Raw genomic sequence first — 27,584 nt, 5'->3', positions numbered from 1 at the left:
GCTTTCCAAAAGCTTGGTGTGTTATAATGTTACCATATTTATTTTCATTGTGAGCAGTTGGTTCTTATCTGTTGGTGTTTCATTTGCCCAAGTTTGGAATACTGCATAGATATATCATGTGGTTCCTCCAGTATTTCACTGTTGTCAGATTGGAATTAGAATCCTTAATTTCTATTTCATTTATTCTTGTAGCAGTACTTCTTTCCAGCCATCTCTCTCTGTCTTTTGTGATATTGCTATACTGTTCTTGTTCTACAGGTATTTTTTTTAGGCCACTGTTGTTGTGAGCTGTCTGTATGTGTCCCTGCCTCCAGAGCTTGGAGCTGTGGCACATGCCTCTCTGCTATGTCTCATAGTTTCTTTGTTGAGACTGACCACATGAAGATTGACCATTATGTTACCTCTTCCTTTCCTCAAAACAGCAAAGCTCTGATATTCTCTTCCCTCTTTCAACGTTTGCTCTTCCCTACAACCACTCTAGCCTTATGAGTCAGGACTACAAACACCTGAATAGCTCTGATTCCTTTCTAATTTTTTTTTTGTAATAAAAAAATAATTGATGGCCTTGATTGGGACATGTTGGGTTACTATTAAGCAAAAAGTGCATTTTGGTGTCTCTCCAGGGTTTAATGCTTGTAATGCTGTATTCGACAGCTCCTGATATGAGAGGAAGACCTAGAAATGTTTCTCTCTTTCTACTGAGTTTGTTTTCTTACTGACCGTGTATTTAATACACAGACACAGCATTGATTGTAAATACATGAATATATAGGGGAGAAAGAATACTTCCCACGTATTCCCTGCGTGTCGTGAAGGTGACTAAAAGGGAAGGGAGCGGGGGGCTGGAAATCCTCCCCTCTTTTTTTTTTTTTTTTTTTTTTTTTTTTTTTTTTTTTTTGCCAAAAGAAGGAACAGAGAAGGGGGCCAGGTGAGGATATTCCCTCAAAGGTCCAGTCCTCTGTTCTTAACGCTACCTCGCTAATGCGGGAAATGGCGAATAGTATGAAAGAAAAAGAAAGAAAGATATATATAGAAATATTACACCAATTTCCCAGGAATTTTGTGTGAGGGAGATTAGCTTACAAGTGTTGGGAGAACAAGGTATTATGTCTCTTTCTTTATACTAAAAACATTAATGTTTATCATGCACACTCATATTTCATACACAGGCAAAGTATTAAGGGTGAATAAAATGCATCTTTTTTTTTTTATTATTATACTTTGTCGCTGTCTCCCGCGTTGGTGAAATAGTGCAAGAAAACAGACAAAAGAATGGCTCAACCACCCACATACACATGTATATACATGCACGTCCACACGCACATATGCATACCTATACATTTCAACATATGCATATGTATATACGCAGACATATACACATGTACATAATTCATACTTGCTGTCTTTATTCATTCCTGTCGCCACCCCGCCACACATGAAATGACATCCCCCCTCCCCGCACACGCGAGAGGTTGCACTAGGAGAAGACATCAAAGGCCACATTTGTTCATACTCAGTCTCTAGCTGTCATGTATAATGCACCGAAACCACAGCTTCCTTTCCACATCCATGCCCCACAAAACTTTCCATGGTTTACCCCAGACGCTTCACATGCCCAGGTTCAATCCATTGACAGCCCGTCGACCCCGGTATACCACATCGTTCCAATTCACTCTATTCCTTGCATGCCTTTCACCCTCCTGCATGTTCAAGCCCCAATCGCTCAAAATTTTTTTCACTCCATCCTTCCACCTCCAGTTTGTTCTCCCACTTCTTCTCGTTCCCTCCACCTCTGACACATATATCCTCTTTGTCAATCTTTCCTCTCTCATTCTCTCCATGTGACCAAACCATTTCAATACACCCTCTTCTGCTGTTTCAACCACACTCTTTTTATTACCACTCTTCTCTCTTACCCTTTCATTATTTACTCAATCAAACCACCTCACACCACATTTTGTCCTCATATATCTCATTTCCAACACATCCACCCTCCTCCGCACAACCCTATCTATAGCCCACGCCTCGCAACCATATGAAATTGTTGGAACCACTATTCCTTCAAACATACCCATATTTGCTTTCCGAGATAATGTTCTCGCCTTCCACACATTTTTCAGTGCTCCCAGAACTTTTGCCCCCTCCCCCATCCTGTGACTCACTTCTGCATCCATGGTTCCATCTGCTGCCAAATCCACTCCCAGATATCTAAAACACTTCTCTTCCTCCAGTTTTTCTCCATTCAAACTTACCTCCCAATTGACTTGTCCCTCAACCTTACTGTACCTAATAACCTTGCTCTTATTCACATTTACTCTCAGCTTTCTTCTTTAACATACTCTACCAAACTCAGTCTTCAGCCTCTGCAGATTCTTACCAGAATCAGCCACCAGTGCTGTATCATTAGCGAACAACAACTGACTCACTTCCCAAGCCCTCTCATCCACAACAGGCTGCATACCTGCCTCTCTCTCCAAAACTCTTGCATTCACCTCCCTAACAACCCCATCCATAAACAAATTAAACAACCATGAATATATGTTAAAGTATTGCACATTTCACTCTACATGTATGTGTGAGGAGATGAAGTGACTGGCACGTATTGGGAGGATATTGGAGGAGGTTTTTCTCTGGAAATATTCTAGTTCTTCACCAGTCATCTGTCCTGAAAGTTCTTCATTACCCCTGCATTACACAGAGAAATTTAGGTGCAATTATATCATGATTTCTTTCATGAGCACATTTTTCTTGGGATGCTTCCCCTTCCTTTTGCAATCTTGCTAAATTCACTTGGAGTCTCCTATTTCTTCACATTTTCTGTTATACTTGTGTACTATTATCACCAGCTGATACATGTGGTAAGTGTTCCTCTTAAGTTAAATCATTCAGCAAACTACATAGTTTTTGTGGTGACACCTTGTACTCTCAACCCTCAGGTGGACTGTTAAGTGGAAATGATGGTGAGTGTAAGGTAACTGATGACAGCAGAATTGTTTCCTGTGTCTTGTTAGTGATACAAGAGAACTGTAAATGCTACTTATGGTATGATAACTAGATCTTTTATCCATGTCAGGAAAAGTTAGCACATCATTTTTTGGTAACCAGGTTTTTGAAAGCAAAAGCAATTGTTGTTGGCCACCATCTAAAAGTTAAAGTACATAAGCACCCACTCTGAAGAAGTGAAATATGGTATGAGGAAGGAATGATATGTATGGAGATAGAGTCAGAATCCAGTAACAGGTTTGTATCAAGTTTTTCGATGTACGAAAGTCTAGTACAAACAGAAGGAGAGAGAACCTTACGTTGAAAGAATTGAAAAACAGAATGTTGAAGTACTTAGAGGGGAGCATAAATAGATTTAATGGAAAAGTGACTGAAGACTGCTTTATATGCAAGAACATCATAAACGTTCAACAAGGAATTGCTTGCTTAACTTCAGAACAAACCTTTCATTTCAGTTATGGAACATGAATTAGGGCCTGGATGTGGATAGGGAGCTATGATTTTAGTGCATTTCACATGATAGTGAGAGAATGGATGTGACTGGATGTAACCTTTCTTTGTTTGTTTCCTGTTACAACCTTACTGACACAAGGGATGGTGATGCAGTTTCCTTTGGGGTGTGGTGGCGCTGTGAATGGATAAAGGCGAGCAAGTATGAATATGTACTTGTGTATATATGTGTGTGTATATGTATGTATGTTGGAAAGGATCATAATTTTGCACGTGATCAAGATATTCCTATGAGTCCACAAGGAAAATGAAACACGAAAAGTTCCCAAGTGCACTTTCGTGTAATAATCACATCATCAGGGGAGACACAAGAGAGAAATATAACTAAGTTGATATATATCGAAGAGACGAAACTAGGACACCATTTGGTAAACATGTGATTGGACAATGACACATTGACACCGCTATAGAGTGAGAGGCAGGAAATACTATGGATACTGCATTATGCATAGAAAGAGAGGGAGAGCCCTCTGTGGAAAGCAGCTGAACAAAACATTAAGGATAAGATAGGAAGATGAATCTAAGTTTCTTTATGGCAAAATCTTGTAGGTACATAGGGAGGTACACTCTCTCTCTTACATAACATGGGCAAAACATGCACCAGTCAGAGATGCCACATCAAAAATAAAAAGTAAAAGAAAGTAGAAATTAATGAGGTGCCTGCAGGTGTTTGTAAACCTGACTCTTAAAAGAAGATAGGTTATCTAAAGTGGGAAAAGTGAAAGAAGATGGAGAATTCCAGAGCTTTAGATGTATGAAAATAATTTATTGTAATTTGATTACAGTGTAATCTACTTTATAGTGCTTCAGAAATTTGAGATAATGGGAAAATGCGTGAAAATCATGAAATGTTGAGTATAAACACATGCAATATATTTTTGTTTGCATATGTTTGCATGAAAATTGTCAAATTTCTTTTGTTTGAACTTTATAATCCCTTGGAAATAAAGTTTTTGTGGCTTTTTATATTTTGCTTCAAGCCATGTAATACCCTTAGGTTTTCACATCAGTGCTGTTTAATTGAACACATTAAAAAAAGATACAAGGCATAGTATGCAGTCTTAGATTAACCGAATTACAGGCAGTTGCCCTCAATTACATTACCAAAATCCTCTATTGATTAAGAAATAATCAAACTAATAACTGTCACTAGAGTTGCTCTATGACATCTGTTGCTATCCTTGAGTGGCATTTGTTACAACTACATTTAAGACAGTATTGTCTAGATGTAGCTTCATTTAGCAAAGGATGCTTCTCGTGATACTTCTTCCGCCAGAATGAATCATTGCTCTTTGACAGTGAAAGAGAGATGTCTCTGGAATACCTCTGAGTACAATCTCATGAGTTTTTTGTAGTCATCTTCCTCAGAATCAGAATGTCATCACCACGTAACTGTTGCTTCACCATCCTCGGAAATTATATCTTTGACAGGTTTGTTTATTACCATCACATTATACTCTATCTTGCATCATGCACATTATTCTTTTCATTGTGTCCAAATTTGTCGTATCTTCATCTGTGGTATACCTATTTTCTGAAAAACAGCTTGTTGGCTTCTTTAACTGCAGCTTCAGCATGTTTCAGTGACATGTCAAAGGAGATTTTCAGTTTACCAATCAGTTTCATTTAATTCTGGCTTGATCATCTTTTTACTGCATCATACATGCCCAAACTCGAGAGCCAGATTTGTGAAGAAGAATTCCTGATTTTCTTGTTTAGGAGTCACTTTCTGCTCCTTCAGGTGATCTGCAGTACTCGTCATTATCAGTGGTATCCTCTGATGCTTCACTATTGTTGTTAGTGGCCACTGTTCTTGTAATTTTCTCCATCTAATATACCCTTTTTCTCAGAAGTATATCAGTATCTTTACATAGTCTTCCCAATACATTTTTTTGTACTTCCTTGGACGTCAAGAAATTATCATTCTACAACTATTATTTTCTCCATGTAAGTTGTGTAGCTTATTGCTTTCATCTTTATCTTCTCTAAATGTCAAACTGTTTTTCAATTTATGAAATGAAGTTTACAACATCCATTTAAAAAGTTTACTTTCTTTTCTCGGATGCACAAATTCTGTGAAGTCTTGAGTTTTGATATATGCTTCTGTATGTCGTTTGAAGAACAACTAGTGTTGTAGGAGTTATGCAAGCATATCTCATGCATTCTCCATGATCTCTTTTTGAACTGTCAGAAAACTGCTGCTTTTTCTGGATACAGGCAAAGCTGTACGATCCTGATGGCATCCATCCTCATGTATTGAAGGAGTGTGCCTCCGAACTTGTATCTGTGTTTGCTCATCTGTACTGTTTCTGTTTGAAAACCAGACTTTTCCATCTTCTCGGAAACATGTGTTGGTTTATCTTTTCCCTAAAAATAGTGACTGCTCTAATCCCTCCTACTGTCATCCTGTTACTTTGACATCTACTATTTCCAAAGTCTATATATATATCCCTCCTCAACTTACATATCCTTAGAAATCTTGAATCTCACAGTCTTCTCAGTGATCACCTATATGGATTTTCGTAAGGTAAGATCCACTGGTGATATACTTTCCCATCTTACAAATGTCTTCATCATCTCTTAAAGATTTTGGAAAAAATATGTAGTTGTCCATGATATATCCAAACCATTTGACAGGGTGTGGCTTTGGGGGTCTCATCTCAAAGTCCCCCTCTTTCGGCTTCCCTCTCTCACTTTGTTCCCTCTTTTGTAGCTTCTTTTGGCTTCCTCTCTCCTTCAACAGTTCTGTAATTTCACATCTTGACTCAGTGAACATACTTGGTATTACTGGAACATCCACACCATCTTGGAAACCCCATAGTATGGAAATAGCGAAGTCTGGCTCTTAAGAAAATGGGGTCTTGTTTAGGGTTCAAAATTTCTTTTCCTCCAAACAGTTGCTCTAATTATATTAAGGAGTGATCTGTTCTTTTATGGAGTATTGCTCTCTCATTGGATGGTTCTAGCTCAGCATCTTCACTTGACAGTTTCCGAATTGAAGGTGTTTTGGCTTGTCAACTCCCTTGGGTCAACTTCAAAACTTGACCCACTTGCCTTGTGCCACAAAGTTGTTTTATTTTGCCTCTTCTGTAGATGTTACTTTGATTTTTACCCCCTGATTTGGCTGCTTTTATGCCTCACCACTAGCTGCTGCATCAGGGGTCCCGGGTTCGATCCTGGCTGTTGGAGGTTTGTATGTTCTGTGAAGATGTATTTAGGGAAGCAGTGATGGCTTGCGCAAAAGATGCTTGTGGCATGAGAAGCGTGGGAGGTGGACAGATTAGAAAGGGTAGCGAGTGGTGGGATGAAGAAGTGAGATTATTAGTGAAAGAGAAGAGAGAGGCATTTGGGCAATTTTTGCAGGGAAATAATGTAAATGACTGGGAGATGTATAAAAGAAAGAGGCAGGAGGTCAAGAGAAAGGTGCAAGAGATAAAAAAGAGGGCAAAGGAGAGTTGGAGTGAGAGTATTATTTAATTATAGGGAGAATAAAAAGATGTTTTGTGAGGAGGTAAATAAAGTGCATAAGACAAAGGAACAAATGGGAACTTCAGTGAAGGGGGCTAATGGGGAGGTGATAACAAGTAGTGGTGATGTGAGAAGGAGATGGAGTGAGTATTTTGAAGGTTTGCTGAATGTGTTTGATGATAGAGTGGCAGATATAGGGTGTTTTGGTCGAGGTGGTGTGCAAAGTGAGAGGGTTTGGGAGAATGATGTGGTTAAACAGAGATGAGGTAGTAGAAGCTTTGCAGAAGATGAAAGCCAGCAAGGTAACAGGTTTGGATGGTATTGCAGTGGAATTTATTTAAAAAGGGGGTGACTGTATTGTTGACTGGTTGGTCAGGATATTTAATGTATGTATGACTCATGGTGAGGTGCCTGAGGATTGGTGTAATGCTTGCATAGTGCCATTGTACAAAAGCAAAGGGGATAAAAGTGAATGCTCAACTTACAGAGGTATAAGTTTGTTGAGTATTCCTGGTAAATTATATGGGAGGGTATTGATTGAGAGGGTGAAGGCATGTACAGAGCATCAGATTGGGGAAGAGCAGTGTGGTTTCAGAAGTGGTAGAGGATGTGTGGATCAGGTGTTTGCTTTGAAGACTGTATGTGAGAAATACATAGAAAAGCAAATGGATTTGTATGTAGCATTTATGTATTTGGAGAAGCCATATGAGAGTTGATAGAGATGCTTTGTGGAAGGTATTAAGATTATATGGTGTGGGAGGCAAGTTGTTAGAAGCAGTGAAAAGTTTTTATTGAAGATGTAAGGCATGTGTATGTGTAGGAAGAGAGGAAAGTGATTGGTTCTTAGTGAATATTGGTTTGCGGCAGGGGTGTGTGATTTCTCCATGGTTGTTTAATTTGAATGTGGATGGGGTTGTTAGGGAGGTGAATGAAAGAGTTTTGGAAAGAGGAGCAAGTATGCAGCCTGTTGTGGATGAGAAAGCTTGGGAAGTGAGTGAGTTGTTTGCTGATGATACACCACAGGTGGCTGATTTGGGTGAGAAACTGCAGAAGCTGGTGACTGAGTTTGGTAAAGTGTGTGAAAGAAGAAAGCTGAGAGTAAATTTGAATAAGAGCAAGGTTATTAGTTACAGTAGGGTTGAGGGATAAGTCAACTGGGAGGTAAGTTTGAATGGAGAAAAACTGGAGGAAGTGAAGTGTTTTAGATATCTGGGAGTGGATTTGGCAGCAGATGGAACCATGGAAGCAGACGTGAATCATAGGGTGGGGAGAGGGCAAAAGTTCTGGGAACATTAAAAAATGTGTGGAAGTCCAGAACGTTATCTTGGAAAGCAAAAATGGGTATGTTTGAAGGAATAGTGGTTCCAACAATGATATATGGTTCCAAGGCGTGGGCTATAGATAGAGTTGTGCAGAGGAGGATGGATGTGCTGGAAATGAGATGTTTGAGGACAATATGTGGTGTGATGTGGTTTGATCGAGTAAGTAATGAAAGGGCAAGAGAGATGTGTGGTAATAAAAAGAGTGTAGTTGAGAGAGCAGAAGAGGGTGTTTTGAAATGGTTTGGTCACATGGAGAGAATGAGTGAGGAAAGATTGACCAAGAGGATATATGTGTCAGAGGTAGAGGGAACGAGGAGAAGCGGGAGACCAAATTGGAGGTGGAAAGATGGAGTGAAAAAGATTTTGAGTGATCGGGGCCTGAACATGCAGGAGGGTGAAAGGCGTGCAAGGAATAGAGTGAATTGGAACGATGTGGTATACCGGGGCTGACGTGCTGTCAGTGGATTGAATCAAGGCATGTGAAGCGTCCGGGGTAAACCATGGAAAGCTGTGTAGGTATGTATATTTGCGTGTGTGGACGTGTGTATATACATGTGTATGGGGGTGGGTTGGGCCATTTCTTTCGTCTGTTTCCTTGCGCTACCTCGCAAACGCGGGAGACAGCGACAAAGTATAAAAAAAAAAAAAAAAAAATATATATGTATATGTCTATGTGTGTATTTATATGTATACGTTGAGATGTATAGGTATGTATATGTACGTGTTTGGACGTGTATGTATATACATGTGTATGTGGGTTGGTTGGGCCATTATTTCGTCTGTTTCCTTGTGCTACCTCGCTAATGTGGGAGACAGCGACATAGTATAATAAAATATAGATAAATATATATATATGTATGTATTTTTATGTACGTATATGAGTTCTGAGCGCTAAGTGTGCTTAGAAGTTTCACGTTTATCTACCCACATTTTCTTGTCTCCAGGCAAGAATTCGGGCTTTCTCTTTCTTAGGTAGGCAATAGCCAGCCATCTTGAAGTGCTGGGGAGGAAATATTGCACCTAGAGAAGCAAAGTTCTTTAAATGGATTGGCTGCCTGGAAGAGTAAAGAAAGAGCATCATTCCCTCAAGATATCCTGATGCACATTGAGACAGATTACTGATGCTCACACTGTTAGAAACACTAGTGTCAATGACCAGATGTGCGATTAATTCACCCTGAGAGCATCATATGCTTGTACCACATTAACTTTAGCTGTGTATCATTTATGAAAATATATGTGAGAGAGAGAGAGATACTATTTTTAGACACTTTACATCCCACCCCATGAGTTCCTTCTCTCCTAATGAAGCTCTTGCAGCACTCAGAACTCTGCATGCTTGGGGTTGCATTGCTTGTGAAAAGTTACTTTCGGCAAGGCTGGATCATTGTGTTGGGAGTATAGTATTATCGAAGAATTCACTCCACAGGAATCATCATTTTCCTGCTACAGGAAGTAGTGCAGCCTTGAACTGCAGGAGCCTTTAGAAAGGTCCTGGATAACACAAGGACTTAATTTGATACTAGTCTTTTGGTAATTGAAAAGAAAATTATATGTATATAATGTAGATATGATGATTACACTTGTCTGTGATGATAGTATAATGAAATTGCACTTCAGTTGGAGTTCATACAACTTTATTTAACATGTAATTTTTCTATACATGTGGCACAATATGTTTCTTGGAGACAGTCACCTCATCAGGTAGATGCCAGTACTTAAAGTTATTTATATCCCATCTCTCTTGATTCCTGCCATCCAGTACCAGTCTTTATAGATCAAGCTTGGTCTATAAATATTGGTGTTGGATGGTGGGAATTAAGTATGATGTTGGGATTTAAATAACTTTGTTAAGTACTGGCACGTGATGAGGTGGACTGTCTCCATAAAACATGTCGTGCCACATGTATAGAAAAATTACACGTTAAATGAACTTGTACGAAGTCCTACTGAAGTGTGATTTCACCTTCGTATATATATATATATATATATATATATATATATATATATATATATATATATATATATATATATATATATATATATATATATATATATATATATATATTTTTTTTTTTTTTTTTTCCAAAAGAAGGAACAGAGAAGGGGGCCAGGTGAGGGTATTCCCTCAAAGGCCCAGTCCTCTGTTCTTAACGCTACCTCGCTATCGCGGGAAATGGCGAATAGTATAAAAAAAAAAAAAATATATATATATATATATATATATATAAGTTCATGTAGTATGCACAAGGGGTTTAAGGTGATTTTAAACATTTAAAAGAATGTATTGCTTGGTTTATTTTAATCCATTCCATTAATTTTAATTGGTATAACTTGGACATACTGAAAAAGAAAGTGAAATAACACCCACTCCTTGTAAAACTTTTCTGAATATCAGTAGATTGTAATGAAAATTATGCTTGTGAGTTTAGTAGCTGTGATACACGAATAGAAAACTGATAATTTTTAATTATTGATTGGGATCGATATTTCTTGAAAAGTGGTGGAAGGATGACAACTTTTCATTGTCTATGAAATAGGTATAATTAATTTCTATGTAGATATTTCCTCTTCTAATACTAATCAAGATGATGATTATTAAAATGTCCATTATATAGAGATCTCTAGCTTGTTCTTTACTAAGAATTGTACCCTCAAACTTTTCATTGCCCATTACCATATTCTTGTACCATAAATATAAAATGAATTTCCTTCCTACTATGATATCTTTCTGTGTGCCATTGGATAGCTTTTAATGCTTGGACGAGCTTTTTAAGTAGGTGTAAATTTGGACAAATATTTTACTGTAGTAGGTGGTTTTTTACTTTACAAATATGTTATTAGATGTGATCATTTTAAAATCATGCTCCAAACTGCACAAAGCCTGTCAGAATGCTTAACAAGGTAAATAGTCTTGTAATGTGAAATATACAAAGATGTTTTTTATCATGTTCAAGTAATATTCATTTTAATATTAATTGAAGCTGAGTATGTGTAGGACATTTATTTTCTATACTGAATTAATGTTATTCATAATTTGTTCTAAATGAAAAAGACTTGGTTTCATTCCTGAGTGTGAAGGAAGGATGGAAAAGTGCTATGCTCTCCAGAGCTGGTCAGTGTGCTGTACAGATTACTCATTTGGCCAGCTCCCTCCCCATAAGGATGAGACTCGACTCATTGTTGGGTAAAACTGAAAAGTGGTTAAGACATTGTTTTAACCTGTCTTTTTAAAAAAGTTTCCATTAACAGTACTTATGATTAACCAAAACACAAGTGAACTAATTGATATCTACACATAGAAGTTCAGCAGGACTGAAGCAGAACTATTTACCATGCTAAGCACTGATGAGTTTACCAGCTCTGGACCTAAGTAAGAAACATCTCTTTGGGAAGGAAATATTCTTTGAGTTTTGTTTCACAAAAATACTCTTTTTTGTATTCTTTTAGCAGAAACTCTTCAGCTTTCCTGTGTCCCATTCAAATCTGAAGGTCATGCCATCAAAGAGAATGGGACTTTGGGTACTTAAGTTGATATGGCATATTTACTTTTTTGTTTTATAGTAATTGGATTATTCTTTTGTGACTGAAAATTTGCAGACATTTTCTTTGCATTTAATTTTTTATGGCCGGTTATTTGTAGACCTTTATATACTGATAATGGCCTACTGCATTTAAATGTTCTCCAAAGTCCCAATCTAATGTTGACAATGGCATGTGTAAAACCTTGCCCTGGCATGTCATTATGCATGAACCCAACATAGCACCGCCACAATGGTAATTGGGTCAAGATGAAGGGGCTGACATTGTTCTTGTGTCACATTTGAAATGTACAGAAAGGGATCCCATCAAGAGATGTCTTACTTAGTTGTCTGCAGAATAATTTCTAATGCCAGACAGTAGCCATTCTAACCCAAATGTTTTGGCAATCTTAAGGATACTTGTGGATGGAAGTATTGATAACTAGAGCTTCATTCATCATCAATGTTTGGACCTAGGCTTGTTGCCCTCATATCACAGCATTTGGACCTTCCACATCTGTTATATTTGTATGTGCTGTCTTCAGAATAGGATGCTGGTTAGATATATATAATTTGTTTATATATTTATATATAGTTAGATTTATATAAATGCCATCCAGCGCATTGTATATGGAACACCAGGCATTATCTTTTAAAATGAGCACATTTGGCTGACCAAGCAGTTCCGTCTTACTGACAGTATCCAGCATTCTACGAATTGATTAACTTTTCTTGAATAGACTTGTTGCCTTAACATTTAGAAAAAGTTACTTCCAGAAAGTGGAATTTATATATCATGACAATAGAAAGTTTAATAGCTTAGCTAATCAGATAAAAGAAGATGAAATATTGTGTTCACTGAAGTTTGAAATGAAATCTGTGGAATATGACTGGATGGTTCTCTTGTATGGAAGCCCCTCACTGACCCAGTTATCATCTCCCTTGGGTGGTGCTGCAGACAAAATGCCCTTGTTCATAGGGCTGACTAGCTGCCTCTGGGGTTTCCTCATCCTTCTCATGAAAATCTATTTCTGATCGCACGCACGCACATGCAGCTGCCACGCAGGAACGCAAGACTCGAAAGTTTGGTAATGTACCGTGACTGAGCCCCATTTTGACCCCTCTTGTGTCGTGTCCCACCTAAGTCCCAGTTTTATGCGAGGCTTTTCCTTTATACCTTAAAACAGGTTTTGGTGTTGAAATTTCATATTTTGTGAATGTAGTTTTTAATAGTTAAGCCAGTATAGTACCACTGTGGCTCAAAGAGCAGGTTGGTGTATAAAAGTGAACTAATTATTAAGCTGATAGTTGATAGAGCTTTTCAGTAAGGAACATAAGCAGTTGCATACCAAAACCTGCTAGCCAAATGGCTATACAAGTTTTAAACTTACATGGAGTTGAAGTTGTAGGTCCTAATTCTGAAACTGCATTCAGCGTTTATCTCAAAATGATCAGCAATGGTAATTATTTCCAAAAGGTCTTTAGAAATATTATTTTCAGCAAGTTTCAGAATTTTGACCATAATTAAAGTTGAAAGTTTGTGTCTTGCATTGACCTAACAACTAATTTTTTTTGTTACTGATGTTTCAAGTACACAGCTGATTAGTTGTTTGTAGATGTTTTGTAATGTTCATTATTAGTTGTTCCAGACACTGATTATTGTCTCTTTTCATTGATTATAGAAGTGTTTGAGACAAGTTAAAAGTATGAATGAATTAATTGGAATCCTAAACATTGATTCAAAGAAAGTCTTCATGCATGTCTAATCCTAGCTTTATACTTTTTTCTTAGGGTCTATCGGAAGAAGTATGCTTGGTTTTGGTAAGATTTTTTTCTTTGCTATAGGATAATTTCAGAATAGAGCCAATTGTTTCTTAATTTCTTACTGTTAGAGCTTTTTAGTGTTTTCAATTGAAAGGGAAATTGCTAGATGATCTTTGGTTGTCTCTTTAGCATAGCCTGTAGTGTAGGTTTAGAAGAGCTGATGTACAATATTTACTTGCAGTCTGTTAAGAGCCTGTCTTATAATGTTATCATGGTACAGTAGTTGATAACTGTACACATGTTAAATGTTGGGGTGCAGTTTGGATGTGGAGTAAAGTATATTACTATTCCCAGGTAAATTAATTTTTGTATTTGATTTATTGGTACCAATATTTGTAGCACTAGTTTCAAACTGGGTGAAAAACAGAGAAGAAAAAATGTAAGTACTTTATTGAGTTAAAGCATCTTCAACTAAGGGCTAGAACCTTTTGAGCTGGGTTTCATTATCTAGTAAAATTTTTTTTTTCAGACAAGTGTTTGAACTGGTAGAAGACACAACTTTGTTTTCATTCATTTTTTGTCAAAAAAAAAGTGTATTTGAAGGCTTTATAATCTTTCAATAGTTTTTTCTGCATCTTATTATAAATTTGTGACTGTGCACAAGTAAGTGATTCATTGTTCACTGCTCCTTTGAGGTGAATTGTCTTTATTTTTCCAGATTGTATGTTTAAAAAGATTTCTTTAGGGTGGATGGATGAGTGTTTGTGTATGGTAGTGTGCTTGCTTGGGTGAGTTGTTTGGAAATAATGAGGTGTGTTGCTTAGGAATGGGCTTTGGATCAGTAGATATATTTACCTTTTATTTCATATTTGTTCGCCATTTCTCTTGTTAGCAAGGTAGTGCCAGGATCAGGTGAAAAAAAGGCCCCATTCGCTCACATCAGTTCTGTAACTGTTTTGTAATTCTCTGAAACTACAGCCCCCATCCACAACCAGGCCCCACAGACCTTTGGTTTCCTCTGGTTGCTTCATATTCCCTGGTTCAGTCCATTGACAACTCGTTGCCCTTGTATACCACATTGCTTCAGTTCAATCTATCCTATGCCATCCTTTCACCCTACTGCTTGCCTCAAGCTCTTAAAGTCTTTTTCACTTTATCTTTCTTTATCCATTTGGTCTCCCCCTTCTTGTCTCCTCCACTTTGACACATACATCCTTGTTGTCATCCTCTCCTCAACCATTCTCTCCATATGTGCAAATTATTTTGGCACAGCAAACTTGTAACTCGATAATATGAACAATCTCATATCTACCACTTTACCTTGATACAGTGGCACTATACGCACATTCCACTCATCCTTATGTACCTTGCCTGGATTGAAAATCTTACCTAATCAGTCACCAACCTAGTCACCCCCTTTCTTAACAGTTTCAACTGCAATACCAACCATTCCAGCTTCCTTCTTCACCAAACCACTTGCAATGACTCCCTCACTCCATATACCTCCCCACCTCAACACCCTACATCTGCCATCCAATCATCAAATACAGCAACAGTCTTTAGAGTACTTTATATCCTCTTCACCTCATCAGCCTGTTACCATTTTCCTATGTACCCATTTAACTGATGTTTCCATTTGTTCGTACATTTTTCTCACACTGTTAACCTCCTTCCAAAATATTTTATATTCTCCCTGAAGTTTGCTGGCACTCACTTGCCCCTACTCTCATTTCCCATCTTTTTCAGCCTTTGTGCTTTCTTCTTGACCTCCGCTGACCTTATTTTGTACATCTTCCAATTACTCCCACTCCTACTCTACTACCTATTAGTAATTATATATTGAAATTGCACAGAGATGGAATTTTACACACATTGGGTGCCATCTCTCATATGTTCTGCAGTGTCATACATCTTGGATTTATGCATGCTGCCTCCATTAACCATGTCCTCAGTTATTTTATTCCATTCAATCATCACTGTCACACTTTAAAAGCACCTCTTTGTATTTGTTTCAGTAACTTTCTAGCTTAATTTCATTTTATTTCCTCTGGTTGCTATATCCATACATCTCCTGAAGAAGTGTTTGCAGTCTGTCATCATCATCTTTTAAAAATTTAAAGGTTGTAATCAGGTCACCCCTCACTCTTTTATCTTTCAAATTGGAAAAATTTCATGCCTCTAGCCTTTCCCTGTAACTTGGCACTCCTTATTCTTGTTCCATCTCTGATGCTCTCCTTTGTACCTTATGTATTAGCTCTTTGTGCTTTTTTATGTGTGGTGACCATACTTATGAGACATTTTGTGATTTTGGCCTTATATAGGATATGAACAGCTCACTAAATATTTCCTTATTGCATTTATATTTTCAAATAGACAGTTGGTCATCTTCTCCATTTTCCTAATGCGAGACTTTGGGAACAGGTTATGGACAGTGTTGGGTCCCAAGTCTCTCTGACACACATATTCCTGTTGCCTCTTTCCCTTTATAATGATATTCATATTAAGGCATTCTTGTTTCAGTTTGATCTTCATCAACCATGTATTAGACCAACTTTGGTGTCCGTCAAGGTCCCCTCATAAGTTGATGCAATCCTTGCTTCCTTTCACCTCTCTTATCATATGCAAACATATTCAGATAGGAGTCCATACCTTCTGGCAAAACATTTCACATGGATCAAGAAGAGTAATGGTCCCAGAATAGAATCCTCCAGTACTTTGCTGGTGGCTTCAACCCATTTTGAGGAGGCTCTTCAGCCATATATCCTTTGTTCCCTTCCACTAAGTTAATCATTTATTTATTGAATAACTGACTCCTATTATTGCTTAGGTGATCCTCTTCTTAATCAGCCTCCCTTGCAGTACTGAGCCAGATCATTTTTGGCAGTTCAGGTACAAACAGTCCACTCGGTCATGTTTTTTTTTTTTTTTTTTTTTTTTTTTTTTTTTTTTTTTTTGTCTGTCTTAGAAATCTAAGAGGGTTGTTACATATGAATTACTTTCCCTGAAACCTTGTTGTTTTTCAGTAAAGCTATGTTTTCTCTGCAGGAAGTCATCTATTAGCTTTCTTATTAGCTTTTCCAGTACCATAAAGACTACACTCATCAGTAAGACTGGTCTGTAGTTCACTGCCTCTGTCCAGTCTTCCTTCTCAAATTCATGATAGGTATGAAATCTGCCTTTCTATACTTCCTTGGTAGAGATGGAGTGATTTCTGTCATAATACTCATAGAGGGAAGTAGTATTGAAGATGATAAAGCAATGACGTAGCTGACTCTTTTTTAAAGCCATGGTTACCATCTTGTGGAAATCTATGAGGTTTGTTACAGTTGTGTGTGTGTGTGTAATTACATATTTATACTTTACTAGGAGAGAGTTTTATGCTCATTGAACCCCATCTCTCAAACATTTTATGCTGTCAGACAACCTATTTATGCTTCTGTATATCATTTGTATTTACTGTGTGCTCATTCATTTTATACCATTACATCTTTTATGATATGTTTCTTGCTTAATTTCATTTATGTTCTTTGGTTGTTCCATCACTACATCTTTCAAAGAACTGTTCACTTTCCAACATCATCAGTCTGGTTTTAAATACTGAAGGTAGAGATTATGTCACCCCTCACTTTTTTATCTTCCTTGATGAAAAATTTAAGGCCTCTGTCCTTTCTTTGCTACTCAACCCTCTTAACTCCAGTACCATTTTCGTTGTCCTCCATTGTACCTTCTCTGTTAGCTTTTTGTGCCTCTTTAAGTGCAGTGGCCAAACTTTAAAAGCGCATTCTGGTTTTGGCCATAAATAGGATGTGAACAGCTTCCTCAATTTCCTTGTACACAAACTTGAATGCAGTTCCTGTAGTTACTAGCAGGAACTTGGTCTCCTTAACTGTTCTAATGAGGGACATTGGTAACAGGTTAGGGATGATGTTGATTCCCAAGGTTCTTTCACATGCAGATTGCTGCAGCTTAATTTCTGCTATACAGAAAATAAGGCCTTCTTTTACTGTGCCTCATCTTCATCACTTTACAGTTACTGCCATGTGTCATACTATGGATTCTTTGTATGACCATTTGTAATTATATTCAGTCCTTCTTACCTTTTCCTTTCATCTTGACCTGTCCGTCATGTGCAGAATGTGATCAGATAGGAGACCATACTGTGCAGCACTCCACTGGTGACCTTGTCCCATTTCGTTGAGGTTCCTTTGACGTGTTGTTTTTGATATTCTGCAGAGATGATATTCTTTCCATTGAAGGAGTTTTGATCTTTTTCCTTTGCAGTAATTAAGCTACTTAATCTGTCTCCCATGTGGTTCATCGCAGAATGCTGTCTGGCATTCCAAATACAAACAGTTCACCCAGGTTCCCCTATTTATGGGAAGGTAGTTTTACATCCATGGAGACCATCTCTTGAACAATCACATTTGTCATACATCTTAAATTTTTGCATGCTGTCTGCTGTTACTGTATTCTCATTCTTTCTGTTTTTTCATCCTTTCACTTTTATATTGTAAATGTACTTCTATATATCCTTTCTAACAAGTTTCCCCCTTAATTACATGCAATGGCCTTTGGCTGTTGCATCTTTGTTTTTTCAAGAACTGTGCACTATCTACATTATCAAGCTGATGCAGAAAGTTAAAGATTGTGGTCAGATTGCCCCTTACTCTTCTCTGCTCCATGGTAGTCATATTAAGACCATCAACCTTTCCCTGTAACTGAGCTCTCTTACTTTTGGTACCATCTCTTTTGCTCTCTTCTTTGTTCTATCTTCTTTAACTGTGATGAAACATGAGAAGTGTATTCTAGGTTTGACTTGATGTAGGATTTTGACAGCTAGCAGAATATTTGTTTATATGTATACTTGAATTCTATTATAATACTTGCTAACAGACAATTTGCCTCCTTTTTGTAATTTCCTAATGTAGGACTTGGGGTCAGGTTAGTGACAATGTTGAGTCCCTAGTCTTGCTCACACATGACTCCAGTAGCTTATTTTCTGTCAAAGAATAGTCATGTTGAGTCCTTTAATTGTGTCCCATCCTCATTGCTTTACTTTCACTTGAGTTGAATTTCATCAACACCTGTCATCCCTGTGTCACCATTCCTACTGTGACCTCTTCCACCAAATCTGCCTTCACTTTCAGTAGCATTTCTGCCAACACCCCTTCAGCCACTGGTTGCATCCCTTCTGCTGCCACCATCTGTACATCTTATACCATCTCTGCCAACCCACGACCATGTCTTCGTTCCTCTCTGCCACCCCCAACTTCTCTGCCACAAACCTAGTTCAATTCTCAACCCATTTCTGATATACAATCTTGCAAGTTCATATGTTAATGCATAATAATAAGCTGTGTTAGTTGACTCTGCCTGTACAGAGTTACAATGGGAGTGTAAAATTACCTTCAGTCAGGGTTGTATCATCATCATTCGATGAAAATGAGTATTGTTTAGTCAAGGAATTTCTCCTTCCAAAGGAGTCCATCACATTCCTGCTTCTGATTGGGGCATAGCCATGAAGCTGCAAGATCCTGATAAAAGAGTCCTGGGGTTGTATAATTGGTGAATTGTTGATGAGCACTTCAGTAGCCCACCAGAAATAGGTCAACCTGATCTACATATCACACATCAGAGTCAAACTTTGTTATCAAAGATTACAAATGTTTTTGTGTTTCCCATCAATCATGTCCATGATCTTTAGTCCAGACCTTAGATAAATATTTCCCCTTGTTCCTTTTGTGCTTGAGGAGCCTCTTTCTCTGATAGCTCTGTCATCCTTAGGTATTCTGTTCACTTTCTTTTATTTGTAATTTTTCCACTTATCCTATACTGTTTTGTTTTTATTGAACACCCTCTTGAGCTTCTTTCTGTCTGCCAGTAAATAGTATTACCTTGGCTATTCTCCATATTAATTGTAACCTTCAAGAAGCATCTTATCCTTCCTTTGTGGTATTTTTCTTTTCTCTATGGTTTTCCTTTATTCACTTATCTCTCCATATCAAGATTTGCCTCATTATCCTTGACCTTCGTAGCATCCTCTAGAGACCTTGTTATTTCAATTTGTCACCTTTTATTTCCTTGACCAATATCTGCCTGCTAAACCCCTTTCAGCTCTGTTGCTAATCTCCCAGTCTTTAGTAATCTTCTCATTAACTCTCCCTAATATATAATCAAGTTTTTCTCTTTGCTTTGATTTTTTTGAGTCCCCTTACCCCTCTGGCACTCTTCGTGTTCTTTCCACACCCTTCAGGATTATGCTACCTACTGTAAGAATCAGTTACTCCCTCAGGTATGGGACTTTATCTCTTTTATCAGATAAGAGTATTTTGTTACCTTATGCCTCTGCTTGTTACAAAAGTGACCCCATTTACTCGTTTAGCTGATGATTAAGTAACACTAGCTTTGTAAAATTTTGTACTACATTCTTATCTCTAGTTTCTCAACAGTTTTATTGCCATAACCTTCATGAAAAGGCCTTTTTAGCTAATTTTTCTTGCATTTCAAGTCTTTCCGAAAACTAGAGTGACAGATACTTGTTTGTCATTATTGCCTGCATTGATCTGCTCTGGGTTTGATAGTTTACCTTGTCATAGTCTGCAGTTATTGGAGATGTTTTCTTTTTAAGGTTGTCCCAGATTTTTTGTGCGTTATTTATGGAAGTGTTTGCATGAGTTTTTATATGTACACATATATGTGAAAATTTGTGTTCGTTTAATTACCTCTTTGTACCATACAGTACAGAGAGGGAGTTTTACATTCTTGTGACTCCATCTCTTGAACTGTCTCTACTATCACTTATCTATTTAAGTCTATATACTGTCATCATTTACAGTTGTGTAACATAACTTATTTCATTAATCCACTACTCTGATACTCTCAAAATACATATTCACATCTCATAAAGTATCTTCTTTGGTTTCTTTTTATGCTATTTTTTCCTTTTTTTGAAGAACTGTTTGTCCTCAACATCAGTTATTTATTTACTTATAGTTAGCCCGTGATGTATTTTTATGAAAAGAGTTTTGGTGTTACCCATGACCTTTATAAAGGCTCCTGCAGCCCAATGTTGCACTTCTTTCAAAATCATCAGACTGATATAGGACTTTGAAGGATGTGATCAAGTTACCCTTTACTCTTTTTTCTTCAGTGGTGAGCAAATTTATGGTCTCACTGTAACTCTGGACCTTCACTGTTATCTGTTTCTGCTTCTTTAACTAGTGACCAAGTATGATAAGCATACTCTAGTTTTGTTTTAGTATTTGATGTGAATTGTTTGTTGAACATTTCCTTTACATGAACTTGAAGATGATCTAGATATTTGCCAGCAGATGGTTTTTCTTCCACAGTTCTCCTTAGGTTAAACTCTGGTGACAGTTTAGGTATAGTGTCATCTTTCATAGTACCCACACAGATTCTAATAACTTATTCCCCATTAGTTAACATTCATATCAGGGCCTTCTTTCATTGTGGTCCATTCGCATCACTTTGCATTTATTTGTATTTGTGGGCTTGTGCATGTCTGTGTGTATGCATATATGTGTACCTGTGGGTGTATGCATAAGGGAAATCTGTGTATTGGTTTATATGGACATACCGATAAGGCTAATTACATGTAGATAATGTAGTGCCATGATTCTGATGCATTCTGCTACACTGCAAGACTTATGCTAATTTAATGCTGTTGGATGATTTTCTGAGCCATTATAGTCCTGAAGATAGCTGATGGTTTATATTTCTACTGAATATTTAATTTTAAGTGGCATGCTGCTGATGTACACAAAAAATAGACATGGCTTTAATCTTTTTTGCTTTATAATCAGTTTCTCATCATTTTCTTGTCATTCATTTTCAGTGTTGGAGCGTCCAGCATCACAGATGTCCTTCCTGGAACAGTTTTTAAAAGAAACATCATTACGGCGTGGGGGATCACTGGAATCTGAGGAGGGGGACGTGGAGGACAACCGAGCTCCTTCAGTTCCCTCCCTAACATCTTCTCGGTCTTTCGTTAGTCAGGTTGGTAACATAATGCAAGAATCATTGTAATGGAACAATAGATACTGTACTGTGTCTTAGGATCTGCCTTAAATCAATATTACATATATATGTTTAACTGTGGAAGGTATTAAGAATATATGGTGTGGGAGGCAAGTTGTTAGAAGCAGTGAAAAGTTTTTATCGAGGATGTAAGGCATGTGTACGTGTAGGAAGAGAGGAAAGTGATTGGTTCTCAGTGAATGTAGGTTTGCGGCAGGGGTGTGTGATGTCTCCATGGTTGTTTAATTTGTTTATGGATGGGGTTGTAAGGGAGGTAAATGCAAGAGTCCTGGAAAGAGGGGCAAGTATGAAGTCTGTTGGGGATGAGAGAGCTTGGGAAGTGAGTCAGTTGTTGTTCGCTGATGATACAGCGCTGGTGGCTGATTCATGTGAGAAACTGCAGAAGCTGGTGACTGAGTTTGGTAAAGTGTGTGGAAGAAGAAAGTTGAGAGTAAATGTGAATAAGAGCAAGGTTATTAGGTACAGTAGGGGTGAGGGTCAAGTCAATTGGGAGGTGAGTTTGAATGGAGAAAAACTGGAGGAAGTGAAGTGTTTTAGATATCTGGGAGTGGATCTGTCAGCGGATGGAACCATGGAAGCGGAAGTGGATCATAGGGTGGGGGAGGGGGCGAAAATTTTGGGAGCCTTGAAAAATGTGTGGAAGTCGAGAACATTATCTCGGAAAGCAAAAATGGGTATGTTTGAGGGAATAGTGGTTCCAACAATGTTGTATGGTTGCGAGGCGTGGGCTATGGATAGAGATGTGCGCAGGAGGATGGATGTGCTGGAAATGAGATGTTTGAGGACAATGTGTGGTGTGAGGTGGTTTGATCGAGTAAGTAACGTAAGGGTAAGAGAGAGGTGTGGAAATAAAAAGAGCGTGGTTGAGAGAGCAGAAGAGGGTGTTTTGAAATGGTTTGGGCACATGGAGAGAATGAGTGAGGAGAGATTGACCAAGAGGATATATGTGTCGGAGGTGGAGGGAACGAGGAGAAGAGGGAGACCAAATTGGAGGTGGAAAGATGGAGTGAAAAAGATTTTGTGTGATCGGGGCCTGAACATGCAGGAGGGTGAAAGGAGGGCAAGAAATAGAGTGAATTGGAGTCATGTGGTATACAGGGGTTGACGTGCTGTCAGTGGATTGAAGCAAGGCATGTGAAGCGTCTGGGGTAAACCATGGAAAGCTGTGTAGGTATGTATATTTGCGTGTGTGGACAGTGTGTATGTACATGTGTATGGGGGGGGGGGGTTGGGCCATTTCTTTCGTCTGTTTCCTTGCGCTACCTCGCAAACGCGGGAGACAGCGACAAAGTATAAAAAAAAAAAAAAAAAAAAAAAAAAAAAAAAAAAAAAAAATGTTTAACTGGATGTTACTGCTAATGGAGACTGTATTGCCATAGCTACCCTCTTGAGGAAGTTCCTAAGGGGATTGGGCATCAGAGGTATAGATAGAAAAGGGTGGATAAATGTCTAACTGTAAATTATCAGCTGCTTGTATGTGTTTCTACACTGAGCTTATGATAATTCAATGCTTTTATCTATCTTATGTTAATGAAGGAGGGGACCAGAGAGATAAAAGTGGTTCTCTGTAAAACTTAAAGTACATGGAAAAGTAAGGGGAACAGGAAATGAAGGTGTTTGTTGTTATAAGTTTCTACTCTTACTTGTGCAGGAGAATGATGTGGTAGTGAAATAATAGGGTGGTCAGCTAGTTTCCATGTTGTGTTTCTAATTCATAGTAATACATTTTTTTGGGGGGGAGTGTTTTTATATTCATGTTTCTCCATAGCACACTAAATTTGGAGTGTTATTTACCCTGAGGTAGATTTCATATAAAATGCATCACAATGGTGAGTTTTGTTTCAATGTTTATAGTAAGTTAGGAGAAATAGTTAAGTGATAGATGAAGAAATAAATGGATTTGTTTGTGGCATTTTTGTATCTGGAGGGAGCATATGATAGTGTTGATAGAGATGCTTTGTGGAAGGTTTAAGAATATATGTTGAGGGAGGCAAGCTGCTAGGAGCAGAGAGAATGTTATATCAAGGGTGTGAGGCTTATGAACAAGTAGGAAGAGAGGAGAGTGAATGATTCCAAATGAAGGTTGGTTTGTGGCAGGGATGTTTGATGTCATCATGATTATTCAATTTGTTTATGGATGGGCTGGTGAGGGAGGTATATGCGAGTCTTGGAGAGAGGAGTGAGTATACAGTCTGTGGAGGATGAGAGGGCCTGGGAAGCGAGTCAGTTGTTGTTTGCTGATAATACAGCATCGGTGGTGGATTTGAGTGAGAAACTGCTGAAGTTGGGGACTGAGTTTAGAAGAGCATGTGAAAGGAGAAAAGTGAGAGTGAGTGTGAATAAAAGCAAGGTTATTAGGTGTAGTAAAATCAAATTTGAATGGCGAAAAATTGGAATAAGTGAAGTGTGTTGTATATCTGAGAGTGGACATGGCAGTGAGTGGATCCATGGAAGCAGAAATGAATCATAGGTCAGGGGAAGGGTGAAGGTTCTGTGGCACTGAATAGTATGTGGAAAATACTATGGGTATGTTTCAAGGACTAGCAGTCCCAGCAATATTATATGAATGCGAGGTATGGGTTATAGATAAGGCTGTGTGGAAGAGGTTGGATGTGTTGGAAACGAAAAGTTTGAGGACAATATGTGGTGTGAGGTGGCTTTGATCGAGTAAGTAATGAAAGGGTAATAGAGATGTGTGGTAACAAAAGGAGTATGGTGGAAAGAGCAGTAGAGGGTGTGCTGAAATGGTTGGGACATAGGGTGAGAATGATTGGGGTAAGGTTGACAATGTGGATATATGAGTCAGAAGTGGAGGGAACAAGAGAAATGGGGAGATGGAAGGATGGAGTGAAAAAGATTTTGAGTGATTGGGGCCTGAACATGCAGAAGGGTGAAAGGCATGCTCTAGATGGAATGAATTGGAATGATGTGATTTACTGGGGTTGACATGCTGTCATTGGACCAAACCATGGCATGTGAAGCTTCTGGGGTAAACCTTGGAAAGATCTGTGGAGCCAGGTTATGGATGGGGAGCTGTGGTTTCAATGCATTACGCGTGATAACTGGAGAATGGATGTGAGCAGATGTGGCCTTCGTCCACTCCGAGGACTACTTTGCTAACATAGAAAACAGCAATCAAGTTTGAAAAAAGAAATAGTATTTTGATTACTAAATGTTGGGTATGAGAAGTGCATAGTCCACACACACACTCCACCTCTGACACATATATCCTCTTTGTCAATCTTCCCCCACTTATTCTCTCCATGTGACCAAACCATTTCAAAACACCCTCTTCTGCTCTCTCAACCACACTTTTTATTACCACACATCTCTCTTACCCTTTCATTACTTACTCGATCAAACCACCTCACACCACATGTTGTCCTCAAACATCTCATTTCCAGCACATCTCCCCTCCTCCACACAACTCTATCTATAGCCCTCGCCTCGCAACCATATATCATTGTTGGAACCACTATTCCTTCAAACATACCCATTTTTCTTTCCAAAATAATGTTCTCGACTTCCACTCATTCTTCAAGGCTCCCAGAATTTTCGCCCCCTCCCCCGCCCTATGATTCATTTCTGCTTCCATGGTTCCATGCGTTGTCAAATCCACTCCCAGATATCTAAAACACTTCTCTTCCTCCAGTTTTTCTTCATTCAAACTTACCTCCCAATTGACTTGTCCCTCAACCCTACTGTACCTAATAACCTTGCTCTTATTCACATTTACTCTCAGCTTTCTTCTTTCACACACTTTACCAAACTCAGTCACCAGCTTCTGCAGTTTCTCACCCAAATCAGCCACCAGCGCTGTATCATCAGCAAACAACAACTGATTCACTTCCCAAATATGGGTTATTTTGTTGTCGATACCCATAACAAGGAAGGTTTGAAAATGTACTTGAGTTTGATCCTTACTCCAATTATTCAATGTTTCATAGTTGACATTTTCTGTACACAGTTAAGAACTACTGGAAAACAAGCTTTATTTTATGAAACTACACTCTGTCACATGAAGTGAGGTTCAATAAGTTGCTCTAGAAACTGTGACAAATTTATTATTGCCTAAACAGGAACAACTTGGTTCCCCAAATATGGAGTCTCGACCCCTGCCACCACTGCCCCAGACAACCGCCAATGTTCCACCTGGCGTTATGCCTTCAGTTACCCATCACCAACATCCGTCTGCTGCTTTGGGCATGTCAGGAGGGAGTAGTAGTAGTGGTGGTGGACCATCTCCACATATGATGAAGCAAAAAGCCCATCAGTTCCTAGTTCGCTCCTTCAGCAACCCTATTAAGTGTTCACATTGCACCTCCCTCATGGTTGGCCTAACGCGTCAAGGGGTAGTGTGTGAGGTCTGTGGATTTGCCTGCCACACAACTTGCAAGGACAAAGTGCCACAGATTTGTCCTGTTCCTCCTGACCAGAGTGAGTATATATATATTCATCAGTAACATTTTTGGTAATAGAGTTAATGAATGTTTTGTGTGTTTTCCTTTAACTAGAATACTCATTAGTAAAAGATGAAAGTTTTAAATGATATTTTGACAGTTATTTAAGTTAAGTCCTCTGCATTAGTTGGTAGGTGCCCTCACTCACTGTTCCTTCACGTAAAGGTGAAATTTGAATTTTATTTACCAGGGCAGACATTACAACCAATATTCCAAATGAACAGGATATATAGTTTTTGGAATTGTATCTTAACCTATTCACTGCAGCTGGGACATTTTCATTCATGGTAATCTATTTTGTGCTCATTGAAGCTTAAACTTGTACGAACATAATTCTTGTGTCACCTACCTATTCCTCAAAGCAAAATGAAAGGATATTGTTAATGGAAGCATTCTGTCAATTTGTGCTGAAAGATCAAGGAGGCCTATCCTAGATCTATGCCACTGTGTTTTGTAATGGTATATTAAGCTGTGAAACTCATGAAAATGATAGATATTAATGATGAAAATCCTTGGTAATTGTAAAGTATTTTTTTATAACAAAAACAAAAAATGACTCTGATTTTACCACATATGATTAAGGTTACACTTGCAGTGGAGCAGCGTAGTTTAAACGGCACATAGCATATGTAAAAAAAAAATTTTCACCAGGATGGGTTGTGTATCATTTCATTTAGAAATTATTTTGTTGTTAATCCTAAAGAAAATCATGGAAAAATTTATATAGAATGTTTTAGAATCAACTTTACAGAGTGTGCTGTATGGTGCGTATTAGGACTTTCATAATGAAAAGGTTGAGAAAAGGGAGGAAGCTCCCAATTTTGGATGTTAGTATTCATGTTATATGGTAAAAGAAACATGTAATTGTATATGTTGTTAATCTTGCATTTTGTGTCCAAAATGATTTTTTGAGCATGTCTGCCATAGTGTTTGGCAACACATGAAGTCTCCTGCATCAGAACAAGCATATTCATTTTATAGTTATGTGTTTTATCATGATTTTGTATTTAAGACCAAAACTGGCATTTCATATATTTTTTTCATTTTCCAGCTAAAAGACCTCTGGGTATTGATCCTACTCGAGGCATTGGTACAGCTTATGAGGGTTTTGTGAAAGTACCAAAGCCTGGAGGGGTCAAGAAGGGATGGTCAAGACAGTTTGTTGTTGTATGTGATTTTAAGCTCTTCCTTTATGACATTTCTCCAGAGAGGTAAGTGTTTTTTTCCCAAATTAATTCTACATCTCTTGGTAATTCTCTGTATTAAAGTTTATGATGATGCTTTATAGCAAGTTAAAGGCTGGGTACTAGAATCTGGTGTTGGTCATTAGGCTGAAGCAGGGCATTTGAAGCAGATGGGAGAAACCATGGAAAGATCTCTGGAGCCTGGTTGTGGACTGGGGCTCTGGTTTTGGTGCATGATATATATGTCAGCAAAAAAGTGGATGTGATTGAATGAGGCCATTTCTTCACCTGTTC

General features: G+C 38.2%; 1 protein-coding gene across 11 annotated transcripts in view; it reads left to right on the top strand.

Annotated features, from left to right (window-relative positions):
* The window catches only part of gek (serine/threonine-protein kinase gek), a 266,032-nt gene that overhangs the window by 173,852 nt on the left and 64,596 nt on the right, over positions 1-27,584 (top strand). For 8 of the 11 annotated variants that reach the window (XR_011714432.1, XR_011714433.1, XM_071676518.1 and 5 more), the window contains 4 exons: positions 12,880-12,912; positions 21,444-21,604; positions 25,726-26,083; positions 27,158-27,317. Coding sequence is in view for 9 of the 11 variants with exons in the window: in XM_071676518.1 (XP_071532619.1) it covers positions 12,880-12,912; positions 21,444-21,604; positions 25,726-26,083; positions 27,158-27,317 (712 nt within the window). In the remaining 2 variants the exon portion in view is untranslated. The remainder of the gene's footprint in view (positions 1-12,879; positions 12,913-21,443; positions 21,605-25,725; positions 26,084-27,157; positions 27,318-27,584) is intronic. The other 3 variants (XM_071676526.1, XM_071676524.1, XM_071676523.1) reach the window with 1 other exon arrangement.

This window comes from Panulirus ornatus, chromosome 23, assembly GCF_036320965.1.
Source record: "Panulirus ornatus isolate Po-2019 chromosome 23, ASM3632096v1, whole genome shotgun sequence".
Taxonomy (NCBI): domain Eukaryota; kingdom Metazoa; phylum Arthropoda; class Malacostraca; order Decapoda; family Palinuridae; genus Panulirus; species Panulirus ornatus.
This window is presented reverse-complemented; position numbering and strand designations above follow the sequence as displayed.